The 20,309-nt window shown below is 43.0% G+C and overlaps 1 protein-coding gene across 4 annotated transcripts in view; it reads right to left on the reverse strand.

Moving 5' to 3' along the window:
- Window positions 1-266: 266 nt before the first annotated feature.
- The window catches only part of LOC117413764 (mitogen-activated protein kinase kinase kinase kinase 5-like), a 51,383-nt gene continuing 31,340 nt past the window's right edge, over window positions 267-20,309 (reverse strand). For 3 of the 4 annotated variants that reach the window (XM_058990556.1, XM_058990554.1, XM_058990555.1), the window contains 18 exons: window positions 19,541-19,579; window positions 16,748-16,792; window positions 16,591-16,633; window positions 15,938-16,154; window positions 15,434-15,522; window positions 15,300-15,341; window positions 14,929-15,013; window positions 14,356-14,435; window positions 13,843-13,903; window positions 11,515-11,629; window positions 11,055-11,113; window positions 10,526-10,629; window positions 9,637-9,814; window positions 8,311-8,379; window positions 6,424-6,516; window positions 6,026-6,096; window positions 4,019-4,074; window positions 267-1,368 (listed from right to left, as the gene is read on the reverse strand). In XM_058990556.1, the coding sequence (XP_058846539.1) occupies window positions 1,281-1,368; window positions 4,019-4,074; window positions 6,026-6,096; window positions 6,424-6,516; window positions 8,311-8,379; window positions 9,637-9,814; window positions 10,526-10,629; window positions 11,055-11,113; window positions 11,515-11,629; window positions 13,843-13,903; window positions 14,356-14,435; window positions 14,929-15,013; window positions 15,300-15,341; window positions 15,434-15,522; window positions 15,938-16,154; window positions 16,591-16,633; window positions 16,748-16,792; window positions 19,541-19,579 (1,534 nt within the window). In that variant the 3' untranslated portion in view covers window positions 267-1,280. The remainder of the gene's footprint in view (window positions 1,369-4,018; window positions 4,075-6,025; window positions 6,097-6,423; window positions 6,517-8,310; window positions 8,380-9,636; window positions 9,815-10,525; window positions 10,630-11,054; window positions 11,114-11,514; window positions 11,630-13,842; window positions 13,904-14,355; window positions 14,436-14,928; window positions 15,014-15,299; window positions 15,342-15,433; window positions 15,523-15,937; window positions 16,155-16,590; window positions 16,634-16,747; window positions 16,793-19,540; window positions 19,580-20,309) is intronic. The other variant, XM_058990557.1, reaches the window with a different exon arrangement.

A 20,309-nucleotide genomic window follows, 5' to 3' on the forward strand; every position in this document is an offset into this window, starting at 1 on the left:
AGCAATCTAGGTAAAGTACCTTGCTCAAGGGTACAACAGCAGTGTCCTCCACTGGGGATTGAACCCACAACCCTCCGGTCAAGAGTCCAGTGCCCTAACCACTACTCCACACTGCTGCCCTATATACAGAAATAACCAAAAAAACCTTAAAATCTATGGTATTATAGTTTTATTATTAACAGAATAATAGATCTTATACAAAAAATACTACCCCTATTAAAATAGCAGTGGGATACCAATAATGTTATGGAAATCCAAGCCTTCAAAAAAAAAAAAAAAAAAGAAAAAGAAAGAAATGATAAAACTGAGGCAGATGTACAAAAGTGCTTACTTACATGGTGCAAATATGGAATACAAGTAACAGCTTTTCCAAAAAAAAAATCTGTTAAACATTTTACATAACATATCCAACTTCTACCCTGCCCCCTGCTAAACTGCAGGGTCTGTCCATGGTTAAGAGAACTAGAGTCACGACAGCTATACCCTCCTACTGGCACATTCATAAATAAGGGTTAAATATTCCACTTTACAAACCGCTCTGGAGTCTGATCTATTTGAATGCACTAGTCTTCATACTGGTATGCTAAAGAATGACGTTGCCCCCCCCCCCCCCCATTAAAATAACACTAAAATGATATTGTATTATATCACATGAAACAAGGCGTCTATCCCATTACCCAATATCTGAAGTAACAGCAGTTTACAAGCTAGAGCAAAGAGGAACTAGCATGTATAATTCTTAATGGCACTTTACTGAACAAGTATATGCACATAAATATATACACTGTGTGTTGTGTGTGTAATATTATAGATTTATTATTTTTTATTGCCATTGCTGCTGTGCTTTTTTGTAATTAACTGTCTCAGATTGCTACATCTTAATGGCTTTGCATGAAGCCATCAGATCTGACTGACCACACAGTGGCAAGAGGTTTGCTTCTTTACAAGTAGCTGTCTCCAGCTACAGAGAGCTTCGTCACGTCTGTCCCCTCGGTCTCCCTGCAGTCCTCGCTCTGATCCAAAGGGGAATATCAGGCTGATGCTGTGTAGCAGGTTCTCTACAGAGACAGCGACACATCTGGCTTTATTGCACAGATTCTGACAGTGATCTGTTCCCAGAGCCCCATCTCTTCCCCAGACAGCGATCTGCTCCCAACTGCTGCAAACAGACATGATAAAAGCAGTAGGGACGGCGAGCAGCGCGCTGTCCTGCGTCACTCCCTCCCGAGCTGGAAGCAGATTGATGTCTCTCCGCCTCCTGGCAGGGCAGGGCTCTGCACTCAGTAGCTGTTCTCGTGTCCGGCCAGGATGTAGAGATTGCTCTGTGCCGTGGGGTGATCAGTGGGGCGGCTCTCCAATACAACAACCCTGGGATGGGGAGGAAGAAAATAACAAAAGAAAAATGTAACCAAACACTGGTGTAATGAGATGCAACACAAAGAGCCTGGTTTACTGAGGTCAGGCATTCCCACCACGTTTCAGCTTTCTGAAAAAAGAAAATCAAATCCCACATGCAATTAGAAAAGGAGCAGAGCTGTTAACCATTTCAAGGGTATTGAAATAAAGACTTCCAGAGTCTAACGTGTGATTTGATATGCAGTAATCATTAAAAACATGAACGTCTGATATGCAGTAATCATTAAAAACATGAACGGGAGTGTGAGGAGTGATCAGTTCCAACAAGTCTATGCTTTTGTTTACATCATGTGTACACAGCAGGTTTATTCCCCCTAATTCATGAAAAAACAATAACTCATTCTATTTATAATGACAGTGCTACAAATAGTACCCATATATACACACACACACACACACACAGTACTGACTAACTGCTGATCTCTACTATGGAAAACACTTCATAGCTACTTACTCTCATTTTCCTTATTATTTAACAAAAAATGTAGATTTTAAATCCTTATATATATATATATATATATATATATATATATATATATATATATATATATTATTATATATATATATTATATATATATATATATATATATATATATATATATATATATATATATATATATATATATATAAAGCTCAAAGAGCCAGCTGCCATATATATTTATTTATATATTTTTTATACACACAATTAACAAATATCATTAATATTAATTTGTAACGGTGTTTGTTACACACAGAACGGCAAGTGGGCTGCTTCATAGGAATAGTGAGCTACATCACATGGATCCTTAGCTTTATAACATGGCAGAGAATGAACTGGCTCCAGGTCAGTGAGAGCATATAAACTGCAGCCCTCCCGGCTCAGTGAGCTCAATGCTATCACATCCAAAGGCATTCGAGGGAGGGCCGGTCGCCAGGTGAGATGTGGGGCAGCGAGGCTGTTGTTCCCGGTCATTATCAGTGGGATGTAATTTCAGAAGCATGCAAAGACCCAGATACCCAAGCCAGGCTGGCTCTGCCAAAAACACCAGAGAACAAAAGTGACAGAAGGGGATCCTGCCCACACGGGCCAACTGGAATGTGAGGTTTGCTGCCTGGAGGAACACAAGAAGGCATCCAAACAGCATTGCTAGGATATTGCAAAGCAGAGGGGTAAAATGTATCAGTGGTTAAGCTAAATCGAGTTAAGCTGTCTCCGGAGGGAATCATTTAAAGCCCTATACAGCCTGGCAGCTTGACACTGCAATTAATGCAGCAGCACTAACTGCAGCCCGAGCTGCTGAGAAGTTTTACAGCCTTTTAGTTGTTTACTGCCATTACCCACACAGCACTACGAACAAATGATTTCTGTAAGAAGAGTCAAAATACCATTTGTGCTGTGGGCTCATTGTGCATTATAAAGAAATGGAGTTCTTCTCTAAAAACAATTGCCCTTTAAGTTAATAGCCACAATACAGTAAGCATTACTATGCAAACAGGACGTTTTAAAGTTACTCCTGCACTCGTGGTAATAAAGGTTAATAGACCGATGAGCCTGTCTGAATTTTGGAATCTACAGTGAAACTTCTTTCCAAACCCAAGACAATTATATAATATAATAGCCTGCCAGACGCCTGTAGGGAAGCACTACACAGCACAGCACACAATGCATGCTGTTTAGAAAGACACAGAGAAGCCCTTGTCTCAGTTCTAATGCAGGGTCTCGGGGTGCAGAGAGGTGTGGCCTGGCTCCCAAGGGACCGCAGGGACACAGTTTGTGGAATCTGTCAGGCATCACCTGGGATTTACCCATTAGAAACCTCTTCAGGTTTATTGCACACTGGATCCAGCTACCTACATTCCCCAGATGGATAGTCAATGTGTCCTCAGGTAGCCTGCTCCCCTGCACACAAGCCTGAGGGAACCATGGAGGTATTAGATTGGAGGGTTTCAGTTCCTTCACAAGAATCTGTGGCCTGGAGGCAAGCTTCTCAAGCAGAGACAGAAGCAGGCTTTGAGATCTTTCACTCTGCACACAATGGGAAGACAACTTAATTTTGTCTTAATTGTGAACCCCTGTAATTAAATGAAAAGTACTGTTTATAAAGTTTAAACAGTGGGGAGAGGGGGTTAGACCATGGTGTATTGCAATATGTTATGGATTTGTATAGCTCTGATATAATATTGCATGCACATCCTACATTAACATGCTTGGTCTCTGTTCGCTGATTAGAAGTTGCTTCCGTTTAAAATGTAATCTGCTGCACAAAATATGTACATGTAAGCTTCTCTAGCCTTTTACCATTAAATAAAGCATTACATAAAATACAAATGGTGAACAACAGGATTTTGCACAGAAACCTAAACCCATATTGCTGGATCACTTCAGTAAGTCTCCTTGAGGGATAGACTGACTGAGTCGCATTGTATGGAAGGGAATTATTCGGATCTAATCCTTTGAAATAGACTCATGGGTTGTGTCGCTGGTGTACTGCAGTGATAACAGGAAGATTACAGTGAAGCAAAGCTTGCAAAGTGACCAGAAGGTCTGATCCGATTCACCAGGCAGCGGATCATTAATATTCCAGTGTGCTAATAAAGAAAGACAAGCCTTTTCATTCCATACCTGTCAGATCCTAGCAGACGGAAGACACGGCTTTGATCTGAAATCTCCTGGGTAACCTGTTCAGAAACAAAGAGGAGAGAAAACAGCTTAGCAGGGCGCTTCATTAGACCCGGCAATTAAATTACTTTTCCACAAAATTAACTGTGAAGGAAGGAATGATCTGCAATGGAAACGGATTGAAGTCAAGTCATTAATGTGAAGTCCAGAGACACAAACACACACAGCAATTTGCAGCTCTAAAGTAGACTTGTATTCACACAAGGGTTATCACACGCAATGTCTCCTCTATCACAAGTCCAGTGGTTTCTAACCTTTTTCAGAGTGAAGACCACCTTAACGTTTACAGATTCTTTCAAACAGGTCACTCCCAGCACTCTCCTGAAAGCACACATACTTACACTGCAGCCTATCCAAGTATTGCTAGATATCGTTGTTAAGACGTTACACTCATAAAACATGTACATCTTTAAAGAGAGAAAGCAGGACATTAGAAAGCTCATACGGTCGCTTGTTTTTTGAGCTGCAGTGTTATCGATCTCCAAAGGGTTCTAGAGCAGTATAGTGCACTTGATTCACTCCCAGACCACAATTTAACACAACGAAGCGAGTCGTTTCGAGTACACCGTAACAACTCCCTAACCGGTTTAAATCATTCCTCTCAACCAGAAATATAGCAAACAGGCAGGGGGTGCTGGCCCAATATTGACTGAGAATGGCATAAGGTGAATTTCATTTTTACAAGCGCTTGTGGAAGGAAGGATGCCCTAACGATCACCTGGCCCAGCAAGCAACAGATGGCACCAACAGCAACAATGCCACATAAACACAGGAGAGAAGCCAGCTGCCGAGCTGAGTGGCTCAACAGTTAGCAGCACACGACTGGAGTTTGGGTTCATGCGCTGTTCTGCAGGGAGCTGTGTTGGCGTCAGACACTGCGGTTTAGGTCCCCATCTATCCACAGCACCCTGAGTCCAGAAAAAGGTTCCAAAAAAGGTTCCAATATAATGAGGATCCTGATTATATTGGTATCTCTTTGCTGAATGCGTTTCCACGCAATCTCATCATGAGAAGCTCTCCAATAGAGATTTGTTTAAAAAATAAAAAGCAAATTACATTTATGTATAGTTTAAGACTACATGTGTGCACGGAAAAGACTTTGAATACATATTTAACATGACTCAACAGTACATCACACATGGAGGGCTAAAGCTACTGTACATTTGCTTTGCAAAATGTTATTGTTTCAGCTCTAAATGACAAACAGTGTAACTGACAGTCAAAGCAAGGGCAGTGCAGAGGATCCACACTGTAGCACTGCACTTCAGCGGGAATTGGTAGAGATTTCAACCAACAACACAGCGACTCTAACACTGCATCTGAGAAATGTTTCTGTGCAATCAATTCTAAAACCAAACAGCATCCATCTGCAGTAAATCAAACACTAGCTTTGTCAAGTGCAGTTTACAGTAACCAAGGCACTCCCAGCTTTGTGGCATCCGTCATCATAACTACTTGCATTCTTCTTCTAGATCACAAGCTACCCCACACACATTCATTGCTCGTATTAATCTTGTGCACAACAACCACTGTTTGCTCAACAATCACAAAGAAGGTGAAGAGAACTTTGGACTTCCTCTCGTCATGCATGCCCTATTTAAACAGACCAGGAGTCAGGTCGGCACAAAGCCAGCCACCACACATTTGATGGAGCAGACGCATTTGGATCATGCAGCTTTGGTGGCATCCTTCAAAAGAATCATATCAAAAAGCAATGAATAATTAACACGCAGCCCCTGCCTGCACAGCTGTCTTTTTTCTAACATGAATTTTGCATGACAGCTGACATTTGCACACACAGCGTTTTCCAGCTGATCATTTCATGACACTTGGCTTTTCTTAAAGTGATGATACCATTAAGAGCCAGGCCAGCGGGTGGACACGAGCCAGGGAGTTTGTTAAGTTCTTAGTTCAGTAATTTTCCAGTCAGTCTGCCCTCCCTGTGCTTACCTCATTTGACTTGAAGCTCTTCCCCTGCATTCCGTGTTTCCAGAAGGCCAGTACGCTGTCCTGAAGGCACACTGAAACAACAAGAAACACCCCCTTCAATACCACTGCTTTGCTTCTAATTAAGAATGTGAGGGAGTATTCAACCCCAGACTTGCAGGGTAGATTCCTACAGAAAAACGAATAAAGCGCTCAAGTTATTTAATTAAAATCAAAATGAAATCATCTGTCCCAGAGAGTAAATTCCAGCCAACAGTCTGCCTAAAATATCTAACGGGCGATAAACTAAGACCAGCAGGCATGAGCCCAAATACTGTATCAATACAGAGGTTCGTGAACTTCCAGAATTGATAAAGCATGGAAAGCTTTAACCGCTACTCCTGCAGGGAAACGCCACTTACCAACAGATCCGATGCAGAAATCAAAGCTCAGTTCGGACGCGAGCTTTTTACTGGACTTCAGTTTTCCCTGGAGATTGACAATTTTTAAATTCTCTGAAAAAAAGAAAAAGGAGGTATGAAATAAATAAAAAAGTGGATATAAAGAAGCAATGAGGTTTAAACTTGAAGGTGTGTGTGTTTCCATTGAGCCACTCACACTCAGCCAGACTTTTTGTAGCAATCCCCATCAAGGGATTCAACACCTTTATCAGTTTACACAAACCAAACCGGTTCCTGACAATGTGCTTCTTTCACTTGCCATCCATCTCAAAGCATGCCAGTGCTCTAATTTCAGTTTCCCTGGAAGAATGATAAGCACAAGACCAGGAACACTGCTTGCTTTAATGAAGGAGCCTCTAAATCTAGTTTAAACAAACACATCTTCGAACTTTATAGCAAACGTTTCTAGAGATCTTGTCCTGGAAAGCTGCTTCATTGTATACACTCGAGAAAACCCCCACCTCACTCTGTGCATCCCAGTATTTGCTTGTTTATTACATTTCTATAAAAAGATAAATACCCAATGACAGCCTGTGCATATTCAGTTACTACAAGCAGCTCCACTGTAACCCAGTTCAACTCCCCAGGAATCTGTAAGAAAGAGCGCTTGCCACTGCGATAGCAGGAATCAAATATAATGATCTGAGCCGTGTAACTCAAATATTAATTAATGCACAAAACATTAATATCCAGATTCAATTTCCATATCCCGATGGCACTGACATGAAGTAGTCCCACAGCCCCCAATCACAAGTTTCATCTCATACTGCAATTTATTCACAAAACAAGACTTTGGGAAAACATTATTTAAATAACTCCTGAGTTAAAGCTTTTATAGTAAAGGGAAGAATCAAATCGCTTCCACATTATTACAAGACTAGAGCAGCTCATGTTTGTAGTATAGCAGTCCCCTCTGTGTCAGGTGTAATTGCTAAAGACTAACACACTGCTCGGTGATACTGTTATCTCTGCTTTGACAACACACACAGCAATTTAAAGGATGTACCTTATATATAGCTCAGGGTGGTTTATCACTCCAGCACTATAGTGACCCTATGATTAACAATGTGATGAATGATTATTAGCAGCAGAGCTTCTTCTGTTCCAGCTGCTTGCTTGTTTTAGTGTTTGCAGTTTTATCAGCCAGCGCTATGATATTACTAAAGTCACTCAGCTTGGCACACCGAGGCGAACGCTCCCTTGTTGGTTCAGTGCTTTCCCCTTATCTCTCTGACTTTTAATTTCAGCAATCAGACACTGTTGATAACCTGCATATCTGACAGGCATACAGAACAAATACTGCTTCTGATGGGCTTCTGCTTGTATTCACAAGACTTAGAAACGTAACTTTCATTCATAAGATATTCAGTAATGTAAGAAACTTTGTTGAGATTAAAATCACTGACACAATAAAGTTGAATTCAAAATTTAAAAAAATAAATAAATAAGAGCATGAAAAAAAAAGTTCGACAATAACAGTTTTAGTTTTATTGAACAATTCATTGGTGTCTTTTCAGCAAAGTAAATCTAAAATCAACCTTTTTGTGCAGCTACTTTCTGGTAATATATGTAATCACAGTGGTAGATAAAATAACCAGGTCTGTTTGTACCAGGGCTCAGAAAGAGCTTAGATCCCATGCTAGCTTCAATAAACAGATATACACATTATATATATATATATATATATATATATTATATATATATATATATATATATATATATATAATATATATATATATATATATATATATATATATATATATATATATATATATTGTCTCCACCAGGACTTTATTGTTCAAACCGAGATTAGAAGGCAGTTCAGTTTCCACACAGTCCCATACTCACTGTCCAGGCAGACCAGCACTGTGTCCCTCTCCAGCTGGGTCACATGGATGGCATCAACCTGGTTTCCTCCTGAAGGACACAAACATGTAATGAGGCCCGAGACTGGGGGGGACATGTGATAATGAACAATGCTGTCACTGTGGGTCTGTCCTGTCCCTGGGATGTGATAATGAACAGTGCTGTCACCGTGGGTCTGTCCTGTCCCTGGGATGTGATAATGAACAGTGCAGTCACTGTGGGTCTGTCCTGTCCCTGAGACTGGGAGGACATGTGATAATGAACAGTGCAGTCACTGTGGGTCTGTCCTGTCCCTGAGACTGGGGGGACATGTGATAATGAACAGTGCTGTCACTGTGGGTCTGTCCTGTCCCTGGGATGTGATAATGAACAGTGCTGTCACCGTGGGTCTGTCCTGTCCCTGGGATGTGATAATGAACAGTGCAGTCACTGTGGGTCTGTCCTGTCCCTGGGATGTGATAATGAACAGTGCTGTCACCGTGGGTCTGTCCTGTCCCTGGGATGTGATAATGAACAGTGCAGTCACTGTGGGTCTGTCCTGTCCCTGGGATGTGATAATGAACAGTGCAGTCACTGTGGGTCTGTCCTGTCCCTGGGATGTGATAATGAACAGTGCTGTCACCGTGGGTCTGTCCTGTCCCTGGGATGTGATAATGAACAGTGCAGTCACTGTGGGTCTGTCCTGTCCCTGGGATGTGATAATGAACAGTGCTGTCACCGTGGGTCTGTCCTGTCCCTGGGATGTGATAATGAACAGTGCAGTCACTGTGGGTCTGTCCTGTCCCTGGGATGTGATAATGAACAGTGCTGTCACCGTGGGTCTGTCCTGTCCCTGGGATGTGATAATGAACAGTGCTGTCACCGTGGGTCTGTCCTGTCCCTGGGATGTGATAATGAACAGTGCAGTCACTGTGGGTCTGTCCTGTCCCTGGGATGTGATAATGAACAGTGCTGTCACCGTGGGTCTGTCCTGTCCCTGGGATGTGATAATGAACAGTGCAGTCACTGTGGGTCTGTCCTGTCCCTGGGATGTGATAATGAACAGTGCTGTCACCGTGGGTCTGTCCTGTCCCTGGGATGTGATAATGAACAGTACTGTCACCGTGGGTCTGTCCTGTCCCTGGGATGTGATAATGAACAGTGCTGTCACCGTGGGTCTGTCCTGTCCCTGGGATGTGATAATGAACAGTGCAGTCACTGTGGGTCTGTCCTGTCCCTGGGATGTGATAATGAACAGTGCTGTCACCGTGGGTCTGTCCTGTCCCCGAGACTGGGGGAACATGTGATAATGAACAGTGCTGTCCGTACCCGAGCCGATCTCTGTGAACCAGGAGGAGGAGGAGTTGAGGTTGATGGTCTCGAAGCGCACCTCCTGGCCCGGCTCGGAGCCCTTGTTGATGGCCACACACACCATGGGGTACTCCTGCTCCGGCACCACCAGCATCTCAAACACCTTGAGCGGGTTGGGTAGGGGGAAGTCAAAGTGCTGCAGAGAGGGGGCGGACAGGAACACCAGCAACTTTAAATATGGGCATTAAGCCACTCAATAAATACATACAAGTACTAGAAAAAAGAAACAGGGACTTATTTTGGACAAACACTGACAAGAAATCTATCTCTTTGTGTATTCACCTGAAGACGGTGTTGAAATATATTTGTCATAAAAATGTATCAGTATTATTGTATACAATAAGCATTCAGCCATACAGCTGAAACATACTTGAAGCAGTGTTCAGGCAAAGGGAGGGCTGTCCATTAAAAACCCACAGAGCTTCACAATATTAATTTAAGGATGTTAAGGAGTTCAGAAAGAATACAAGAACAACCGATTGTCTTTGCTAGAAGGTACAGTTAAAAAAAATCTTTAATTTCTTTATTTAGTCAGCTTTTTAGTTTAAGAAAACTACACCTATTCAAGGTTACAGTCGGAAGCGGTTCCATTTTATTCAATTTATGTTTGCGATTCTCAGGCTCTTCTTGTTAGGCAGCTTTGGGCTAAGGCAATACAATGGACCTGTATTCCTATAGGCAACTGTGGCACACATATCCAGTCATTTATTTTATATTGACCATCTCAGAATGTATGCCTCCATACTGTACATAAAGCAAGCACACATACATGCGAGAAGCAAATCCTAAAGTTGAGCAAGAAATGCTTCACTTCAGCACACTGTGTGAGAGTTAAAGGGAGACTGACCTTGATCAGCATGAATTTCTGCATGGGCTCATACCACTGGAGCAGGACGATGCCAGACTGCAGCGCTCCACACAGGTACTTGTGCCCTGTGTACGGGTTCCTCACTAGGACGACAGCATGGCGCACGTTATCACAACACCATTCAGCACTGCCTGGCACGACTCAACACACATTTCATCTACTGGGCATTAACATCGCTCATGACCTTCCTCGTCATGTAAACTCAACAGAACACAGCTGTTAACATGGACTTCTGTATAAACTGATAAACACATGCAGATGTGTATCAGGTTTGACTGTTTCAGCCTTCCCTAACGTACACTGCTAAAAACAAGAGACTGTTCTGGGTTTGCATGGAATCTGAATTTTATTTGACATTAACGTTTAGTTACAGGCATGCTTTTCCTTAACAGGGCCGAACTACTGTATTGAAATTCCAAACGGCAGCCTTAGTGAGGATGTGGGTGTCCAGTAAGCAGCCTGGTTTTAAAGATGCGCTCCGAGCACAGCAGACTGCTCCTCTACTTACCGATGCAGCACTTGTGGCAGCCCTTGGTGTCAGGGATCTTTGTTGTTAAGGCAAACCTCCTGCAAGGAAGCACATTGTTACACTTGAATTCCCATTTGGGCTCTGTGAATAGAAGCTTGTCTTCTCATAGACAGCAGTATGTGTATGAGTGCTCGTCAGCTCCACTCCTGGGGACCTGGGCTCCAGATCAAACACACAGACCCTCTGCATGCTCTCTCTTTGTTGAGGATACCAGGGACACTATGCTCCCCTCATCTCAGCTCATGAATAAAGGTTATGACTGCTATCAAAAGCACTGAATCCATCAAAACAGGTTTTGTATAGACCATTACTACAAAGCACAGTACAAAGCACAGCAGCATGACGCCGGATGGCTGGGGCGTGACATTGCCAGGATCATGCCAGTGTAGGAACAAGTCTGTAGTGATGAAGGTGAGGTGCAGGTCACAGTGCTGCTCACCTGGGGAGTATCTTATCAGGGAATCGGTGTGTCTGAAACTGTGCTGCCAGACCGGGCTTCTTGAGCTGGTCAAACAGGCCGATGAGGTTGTGGGAATACAACTGGAAGGATTTCCCTGGAAAAGTGACATGAGGGGGATTAATACCGGTCTGTCAAACACCAGTGAAGCAGGCAGTCAGGGGCGGGGTCTAGTCCTGCTTTTCAATTCCAATTCCATTTCAAATCAATTCCCAGTTCCAATTCCAATTCCATTGAAGGAATTGGAATTGATATTTTAGAGACATACTAATTGTTGTTTTTGTTCAGCTGCTTTCATTTGAAGCCAATTTAATTGACTAACAGTGACTTTAATTTAAGTAATTTGTTGCCACTGTGAGAAGTTCATTTTAACAGCATACTGCCAATTCCAATTGTGATCAATGATGCATTGGAATTGATTAAAAGGGAATGTGAATTGGGAATTGATTTTCAAAAGGAATTGGAACTGAAAAGCAGGAACTGATCTCAACTCTGCAGACAGTAATAGAGTCACAAGGGATGTATGACAATGGGGTTAGTTGACCAACAGGTTTATCATTAGAGAGCATATCATTACAGGGATGAGGATTTGGCCAGTCTATGTAAAGGACTGTACTTTAAGTACAAACCATATCTTACACTCGCATCACTCTACCAGAATCCCATTTCACAACTGAAACAGTATTGTTGGATCTTGGAGACTATGAAAATGTTTTGGGACTTTTCACAATAATCATTTTTACCTTTCGCCTTTTTTTTTTTTAAAGAATGAATATTCTTTTTTGACCTGTTATCAGCACCTGGTTTTTTAAAAATCAATCAAAAGCCATCTTTCAGGGTATATTTGTGAAGGCAAGCCTGCAGCAAAGCAAAAATAATATATTTAGCTGCTTTAGAGCCACCTAGGAGATACCCATTACACTAGTAATTGGTCCCTGAGGGGTCCATTTGGCAGCTGTGGGCACTTAATACTTTTAACCAGTCTGCCTATAAGATTCAGAGCACCTGCTGAGACACAGGAGAGCAGAAGGAATCAGACCTGCAGGTTGCTGTGATGAGCGCAGCGGACTGTCCAATCAGCGGTGTGGGCTGCTGTTACCTGGCAGCATCCAGAATCACAGGTGAGGGAAAAGGGAGCAAGACGACAGCAACACAGTGTATAGAACATGGAAACACACGCACATTTACAAAGCACAATTACCTTCTAGTAAAGGTGAACACAAGGGAGCCAGGACAGGAAGCCAAATTGGGTGGGTGAGTGAAGGGGGAGAGAGAGAGATTAACAAAAAAAAAAAAAGAAGATTAATACACACACCAAACGTCAGGTTGCGTTGAAAAGGTGGCACAGGGATGATCTCAATGGTTAGTTCCCAGGAAAGGAAATCTTTAGCAGTACAATGACACTGGCAAGCTTCAGTAATACAGCAGAACAATGCAAGGGCTGGCAGACTGACCACGTCTCCAGGGATATGATAACACTGGTACAAGCCAGTGTTAAGAAACTTGTAATGCTATCTATGATAAATACAGTAGTGATGTTCAGCTGAACCCACGCACATCGGGGTTTGTTGTTCTCAGAATACAGACAAATAAATCAGTGTGTTCGGTACCCATGTCCCTGGAGAGAGACACTTCAGACTGTAAATGAAGTCACTGCTCTGGGTGTCCAGGCACCATTGGAGGGGGGGGGGGGGGGGGCTCCCTAAAGGCCCCCCAAGAGGAAAAAAACATTTAAACCTCAATTGGATACAATGTATGACACATGCTGCTAGCGCCTATCCAGCCCGCAGAAAGGATATTCCGATGCTTGTGGAACAGAAATGGTTCTTTGTCAGGGGAGTCCAATCCCAGTCCTGGAGGGCCATTCCACTCCAGGTTTAACAGGTAAAATGCTGTAATCAACTACTTCACTATCTGGGTGGAGGTTTAATTGGTTCAATTATACAATTTAGAACAGGGTTGGAGCAAAGACCAGGACTGGAAGAGCCCTGTTCTATGTGATCAGCCTCATCCCCACTCCCCCTCGAGCTCTTATCACAGCGGCTCGAAGGCAGGCTGCAGCTCGTTTGGTTCAGTGGACTTTCCTCACTTCTTTACTTCCAGCCCAGTTGAGCTTTGTTACCTCATACACTCTCTGAACAATGAGCAGCAGAAACATTTAACCAAGCCCTGCTGTTCTTCAAGATCTCATTTCTGCCATTCGCTCCTATCAGTGATCTGACAGCTGCTCACACTGCTGCTTTAAAAGGCTCATTTAGCTTTGTAAATACATCATAACTCTCCAGACGTTCATTGTGGCGTTCTACATACCTGATAAAGACATTAAATTATTGTTGATGATATACAGCCAGGTACATCTTCTAGGGAACAGCTGGGAGAAATACAAAACAACAAACAATCCATTTAAAAGCTGCATTGAAACTCAAAAGACACTGAAGATTAAAGGTGGCAGATATGCAGAGCAAATACAGTGCATACCTAGATAATTATCACACAGCAACTTTCTACTGAAGTTACACATTTGATTGCATCTGCTCTATTGCACGCGTATCTGGGCTCTGTAGTGGCTACAAATCCTATCAGCAACAAGAGGTGAATGTCACTTGAATTGCAGGTCTTCATATCTGACAAGTTCAAAGGCACCGGCACATATGGAGTCTGCATCTCAAATGGTTTGGGCGGCGAACCTGCGGTGGCACCACGGTGGGTCAATGCTCCACTCAGTGTTGTCAGTGGTAGGGCTGTTCCCCTTGTTCCTCGGGTCCTCTAAGACACAGCTATTAATCAGCAAAGCCTCCGGCCCCCACCTAATCCTCTCCTCACCTGCTCCATGGTGGCTTCGTGCAGCTCGTTCAAGTTCAGGGTGTAAATCCCATCTTCCGTACCGAAGATTAGATACTGGTCTGAAACAGGGCAAACAGTCAGGCAGGAATGAATGGAAATGCTGAACTAAACCTCTGTGTTCAATGACACGGGGCACACGTACATAACACCAGTGCACACACAGACAGAGTTCTCACTAATCACAAACTACATTCATCTTTCACTAAGAAAATACAAATAAAATGAGCAGTTTGCTATCAGATAGTCCATGATAAAGGTCTGGAGAAGATTTGTGAAAATTCAAGGCCAAGTGTGACAGACAGACGGAACTGATCAGTGCACACTTTGAAGGAGGACCCCAAACAGGATTTTAAACCTCAGATTTAAAGACAAGAGTCCATTATCTTTCTTTTGAGTTCTTAAAAGTTGTATAATGATGCTTGCTCTCTGGAAAACTACAATCTCTGAATGGAAAGTGAGAGAAAAACATTAGGCACTTGATTACAGCTACAAACACAGAGTTACTCAAAGCGGACTTGATTAGAACATCATTTCTAATGTACAGGACAATACCTTTAGTATCCGGGTGTATCCATGACGTTGCACAGTTAATCTTCAATGGGCAGCCATCAAACACCTTCGAAAAACATGCGCCCATCTGGAACAGAGATTCAGAATCACTGCAGTCAGGTAAGCAGAGCAACTTCACTAACTTCATAGCAGCCTTACACACTTGAATGCAAACTTCTTGCTTTATAAACCAAGTACCACCACGTACCACGAGGAGGAAACTGACAATTTGGAGGAAACTCTGTTTTTCGTACACCTCATTGCAGAAGCAAGAAAGTTAGCATGGTGTTATTTGTGAGACACATATGTCCCGTGTACTTGACAGGATTAAGCAGCACAGGCAGCACAAAGGCTGTTCAAAGATGAACACTTACAAGAACTTTTGGTGTAGGTGGAAGGCCGTTGATGGCTGGTTTCTGCAAAAAGAAAAGGATTGATCATTTGAAATGATGCTCCAGCACCTTGAATGGATGACTGCACTTGTAAATGTAAAGGCACTGTAACTCACCGGGAACTCCTTCTTCTCCTTCCTCTGTGGAAGGACAGGGGGCTGCATGCAGTCATCACCATTCAGGCTGGGGGTGCTCTCCACGTCAGCTGGAACACCAAACAAACTAAATATACTCTAGCTATCACATACTCTGCAGAGCTTTTTTGTAACTCCCGTTCGTAAAAAAGAATAAAAAGGTATAATGGTATTTTGGTTATTATTTAGTTTTCTGTTACTTAAAAAACAATATGTTACCAAAGCAACGTAATGTGTTGTAACAAATGATTCAGTTCCAAATAGCTTATTTTGTCCAGTGCTCCTCAATTGTTTCTTGTAATTTGATTAACTTGTTTGTATTGGTTCTGCTCATTTGAATGTGTGTGTTTTCTTATATTTTATGTCTCCCTTGATAAAGAGATTTTAATCTCAACGGGGCTTTCCTGGTTAAAGGTTCAATTAAAATGTAATAAAAGTAACCCTGAGCCCCAGGCAGCCCGTCCCCGGTCTCTCTGGCTCTCTCACCCTGCTCGGCGGCAGCAGCGCGGGACAGCAGGCCGGGGCTGCTTACGCTGGCAGACAGGATCCCGGCGGAGACGAGCTCCGGCAGGCTGCCCGGCGTGGGGGAGCTCCGCCTGCGCAGGCCCGAGGAGTGCCCGTTGTCAGACAGAGGGAAGCGTCGCACCGTCAGGGACTTCTCCTCATCCAGACCGCCCTCGTCCGGGCTGCTGCTCATCCGAGGCTGCAGGAGAGAGGGACGGTTCATTCACAGACTCTCCCCACCATACTGAAATCCTTTCACCCATCCCTTACCCATCCCTTTACTCTACTCATCTAAATCTGATTTTGCGTGTAGCTTGGTTAACCATTTTCTTTCTTGCTTCCTGGTCTTGAGAAATGATGTGCTATTGTGACGTTTAAACTTCCATTAAAAACTGTTATCATCTGTAATATTGTATTACCATATAACTAAAGTGTTAATCATTGTACACTTTACTGTACTATAAAGAGTGGACACACAGTACAAACCTTCTAAAGCACATTATACAACTCCACAGAGACCTGGAAGGGGTGAAATGGTACCAAAGCTAAGGAGAGGTAGGGGAACAGCTTTAAAATACTAGTGAGTGAGGGAGTGTGTATGCCTTTCAGTGTGAAAGTGTGACACTGTTACTCACCTTTGGAGGTAGTGGAGGAGGAATTCCTTGTTTCAAGGTTGAGCTACAACAAAAATAAAATAAAACACAATACATTACATTACAGTCAAACCATCTTAATATCACTCCTGTTAAATAAGTCTTCAAACTGTGTGCTTCCCTTTTCAGGGGGACTTACAGTTCCATGTCTTCAAACCCGTCTTCCAGATGTGCAACGTGGCCCCTAGTGGATGAGAAACAGGGATCAGCAGCTGGCACAGGGCTCTAGGGACACACTGCAGGCTGCAGGTTGGGTGGCTGCTCCCACAACAAATACTGGGACCCCAAGCCTGTCTGTTCCTGGGCAAAACACTGGCATGACCTTGTTCCCCTTGACCAGGTACACCCACCATGAACCAACAGTACACATTTACACACACAATTAACATATATAGTGTTTTTACTGCCTGCAACTGGAGTACAGAGACTTTCTTTTATATAGTTGTGTGCACAATTAATAGCTTTCTATCCCCGTGGTGGCGGACAGCCACGGTTTACATTTTCACTGCTCTTGTAGAAATTCTATATACTTTCAATACTTTTATAAGGGGAAACCAATCTTATTGACAGTTCCTTTGCTTCAGGACGTGTATTACACAAGATTTTCTCCCCCCAAACAGAAGAGCAGTGAACAGGTAGCTTTATCTGCAACCAAGAATTCTTCTCATAATACACTTATACAAAGACATTGGAAACTACGACCCATTTCAACAGGGACACACAGGCAGGCATTGTGATTTACAAATCCACAATTTATCAGGGACTTCATCTCTAACCGGCTCCAGGTCTATTTGAATTAATAAACACTATATATACACAGCAAGGCTTGTTTAAAGGGAAGATAACCAAGGGTTTAGCAAACTTTACACTCGTCCACTATTCATTAAAATAAACACATGCGTTTTTTTTTTGTTTTTTTTGTTTGTTTTTACAAACCCCATGGATTGGGGGGGGAAAGAAACAAAAAAAAACAACTGTTGTATCCAGGCACCAAATCACTTCCTGTTCTGACTGGATCTAAAAGCTGCTGAAATAAAACTTCAGAAAAACAGGGGCTCCCGATCATAATGTTGCTAGCGTGAATAGGTGTAAGGAAATGAAAAACTCTTGGTTCTCACTCCTCTGAAGTGTGTGTTGCTGGATGCACAGCGTGTGCATGCAGGAGCTTGTGCATGAGGCAACACATACACACTCAAGAGCCTTTGCTTACAAAAGCATTGTTGAATCGACTCAGACAAGCTGCAGGAGTGATTGCAGTGAAAACAAGCTCAACTGTTCATGCAAACTGAACACATGGAATGAGACCAGGAAGCAAATCATAGCTAAGAGACTTAGAGAATGGAGGGGGGGGTTAATAAAATGAAATCCCAGTTGCTCAGTATTGTACCTTGCTATACACTGTCTTACACAATCTCAATCTCCTCTGCTAATAAAAAGGAAAATAGCCTCCCAAATAAAGAAGCACAAGTCTTTCTCTCCCAGTTCAGAACACTTTTCAAAGTGTGCTCTAGTTAACCTAGTCAAGCTAGTCTTGTACATTGATGGCTCTGATGGAATACCTTGGCTTGGATTAATATCCATTTGAATCTCAATGCCCGTTTCTGGGCAGTACTTGTGCTGCCTCTTTGTTTCAATGAAGTCTCCCTGGCTGGGGGAGACTGTGCCAGTCGCTGACGGATCGGGGGACTGTGTGTACGGTTTTGTATCCAGAGTACATCTCACAAAGCCTGATGCTCTTGATCATCAATTGAGCTTGCTGCTGCACAAGGCTATAAACCCAGCCTGCTGTTTGAAGTACAACAAGCTTGACTGGATGGAGTTTTAAGGGCTGCCCATTTCCTTTGCTACACTTCCTGGATCGGTGCCAGTCTCTCCATGTGACCTGGATCCTGTTCTAAACAAACACACTGCACTTGCACTCTGACATGTTCAGATCAGGTCAGAGGAGGCTGCTTCATTCTGTTCCATGAACTAAATGCTTTCCCCAATTATCTAAATACAGTAGCAACTCCACAACATAGCGTATAGTCCACTGCTCGATATTACACATTTAATTTTAAATTGTGCAACAAAAGGAGGATCGATTCATTAAACAGTGCCCAAGGTAGTTTAGTGGAATGTGGTATAGCAACAGCACCCCCTACAGTTTGAAATCATGTACTACAATACAGCTAAAATTCTGCAGGTCCCCTAACAAAACACACAGCACTTCAGTGTGAGGTGCAGTATGTGTCTACATCTTAAATCCTGTAATTCACCAGTGCCTGGAAACACTGTGTCAGTAGATTAGTGTGCAGGAGATGAAAGCCCAGCATGACAGCTCTGGTCCACTCTGGAGTGGAGGCTGAGTGGGTGTCCATGTGCTAGTAAAGGACACTATTCACAATCATTTTTACTAAACTGGGTGCATTAAAAAACAGAAAGGACATGCATACTTCACTTAAACACATTTCAAGTTTTGTTAGATGATGATTGCAAGATATGACTGAAGAGGAGGCTGCCACCAGAAAAGGAAAAAAGAAATGCTCCAGGGTTACTAGAGAAAGACGCAATGATTACTGTTAGCGTTGATGACGTTCTGTATGGTTATTCCCCAAGAATTTGAAACAGCTGCGCACCAATATCACAGATTTATTACAGACTGCAATGCGCTACACAGTCTCCCATGCGCTGTTTGTGTGTGACGTTCGTAACATTGGAACACAAGGCAAGGCCTGTTTGAATGATTGTGCAATTGAGTGCAGGCAAGCGATCACAAAGCACTTAAGTGCCAGATTGAGAGAGCTAGGAAAGACCACTGTCCAAACTACAGCCACAACACATGGGGTGGAATGTGCAGCCAGGCTGTACAGAGCACATCACAACACAAGCACTGGAGCTCCCGCTACCCCCACCACCAGCACCACCACAGCACAGTTAGGCTGAGAGTTACCGTTGAAACAACTCCTCCTCTACGCATTTGAGAAGGCTCCTTGGGCAGGGGGAGAGAAGAGGGAGAAGAAGGAAACACTGTCAAAGCACAGGGACACTATGTTCAGCGCTCATTAACAGACCAGTGGCAGGTACTAACCAATTATCACCAATGCACTGGGTAGGGCAGAAGTGAATATGCTGCAAAGTTCCTAGCATCAGAAGTGATGGAAATAAGACTCCTATTGCACAGCTGTTTCACCTATTCCAGGTTTTGATATGTGCTTGATTAGCCACAGTGTATTGGTATCAAGCTCAGGATACACATAGGTAAACCAGGAATGGATCAAACCACTGTGCAATGGGAGTCTTATTTCCATCCCTGATTAGCAGCTCCATCGCAGATACCCAGGGAAGAGAAGCCAAGACAAACTAAAAGGGCAAGCCAGTCCCTTCCAAAGCATTCTTCTTAAAACTAACAAACCGGTCCATGAAAATGTCATCCATATCTAACTGCTGGCAAGCCTAAGTCTTTTGATGATCAAACTTCTAAGTATTAAAATCTAACAAAAAATCTTGGGCTTGCCATTGATATCAATGGCTCATTCAATGTAGCATAGATTTGTATTTGACAACAGGGCTTGTCCTGTATATAACTTGTTAGTGTCTGGTACAACACACCACTAAGCTTGCATCAGACAAAGGGACTGTGTTGCATTTGAGGAAGCAGTTCAGATTCACTGGCAATGCTAGTGTATAGTGAGGAATCACTAATATTCACAGTACAATGC

Source organism: Acipenser ruthenus, chromosome 18 (genome assembly GCF_902713425.1).
Source record: "Acipenser ruthenus chromosome 18, fAciRut3.2 maternal haplotype, whole genome shotgun sequence".
Taxonomy (NCBI): domain Eukaryota; kingdom Metazoa; phylum Chordata; class Actinopteri; order Acipenseriformes; family Acipenseridae; genus Acipenser; species Acipenser ruthenus.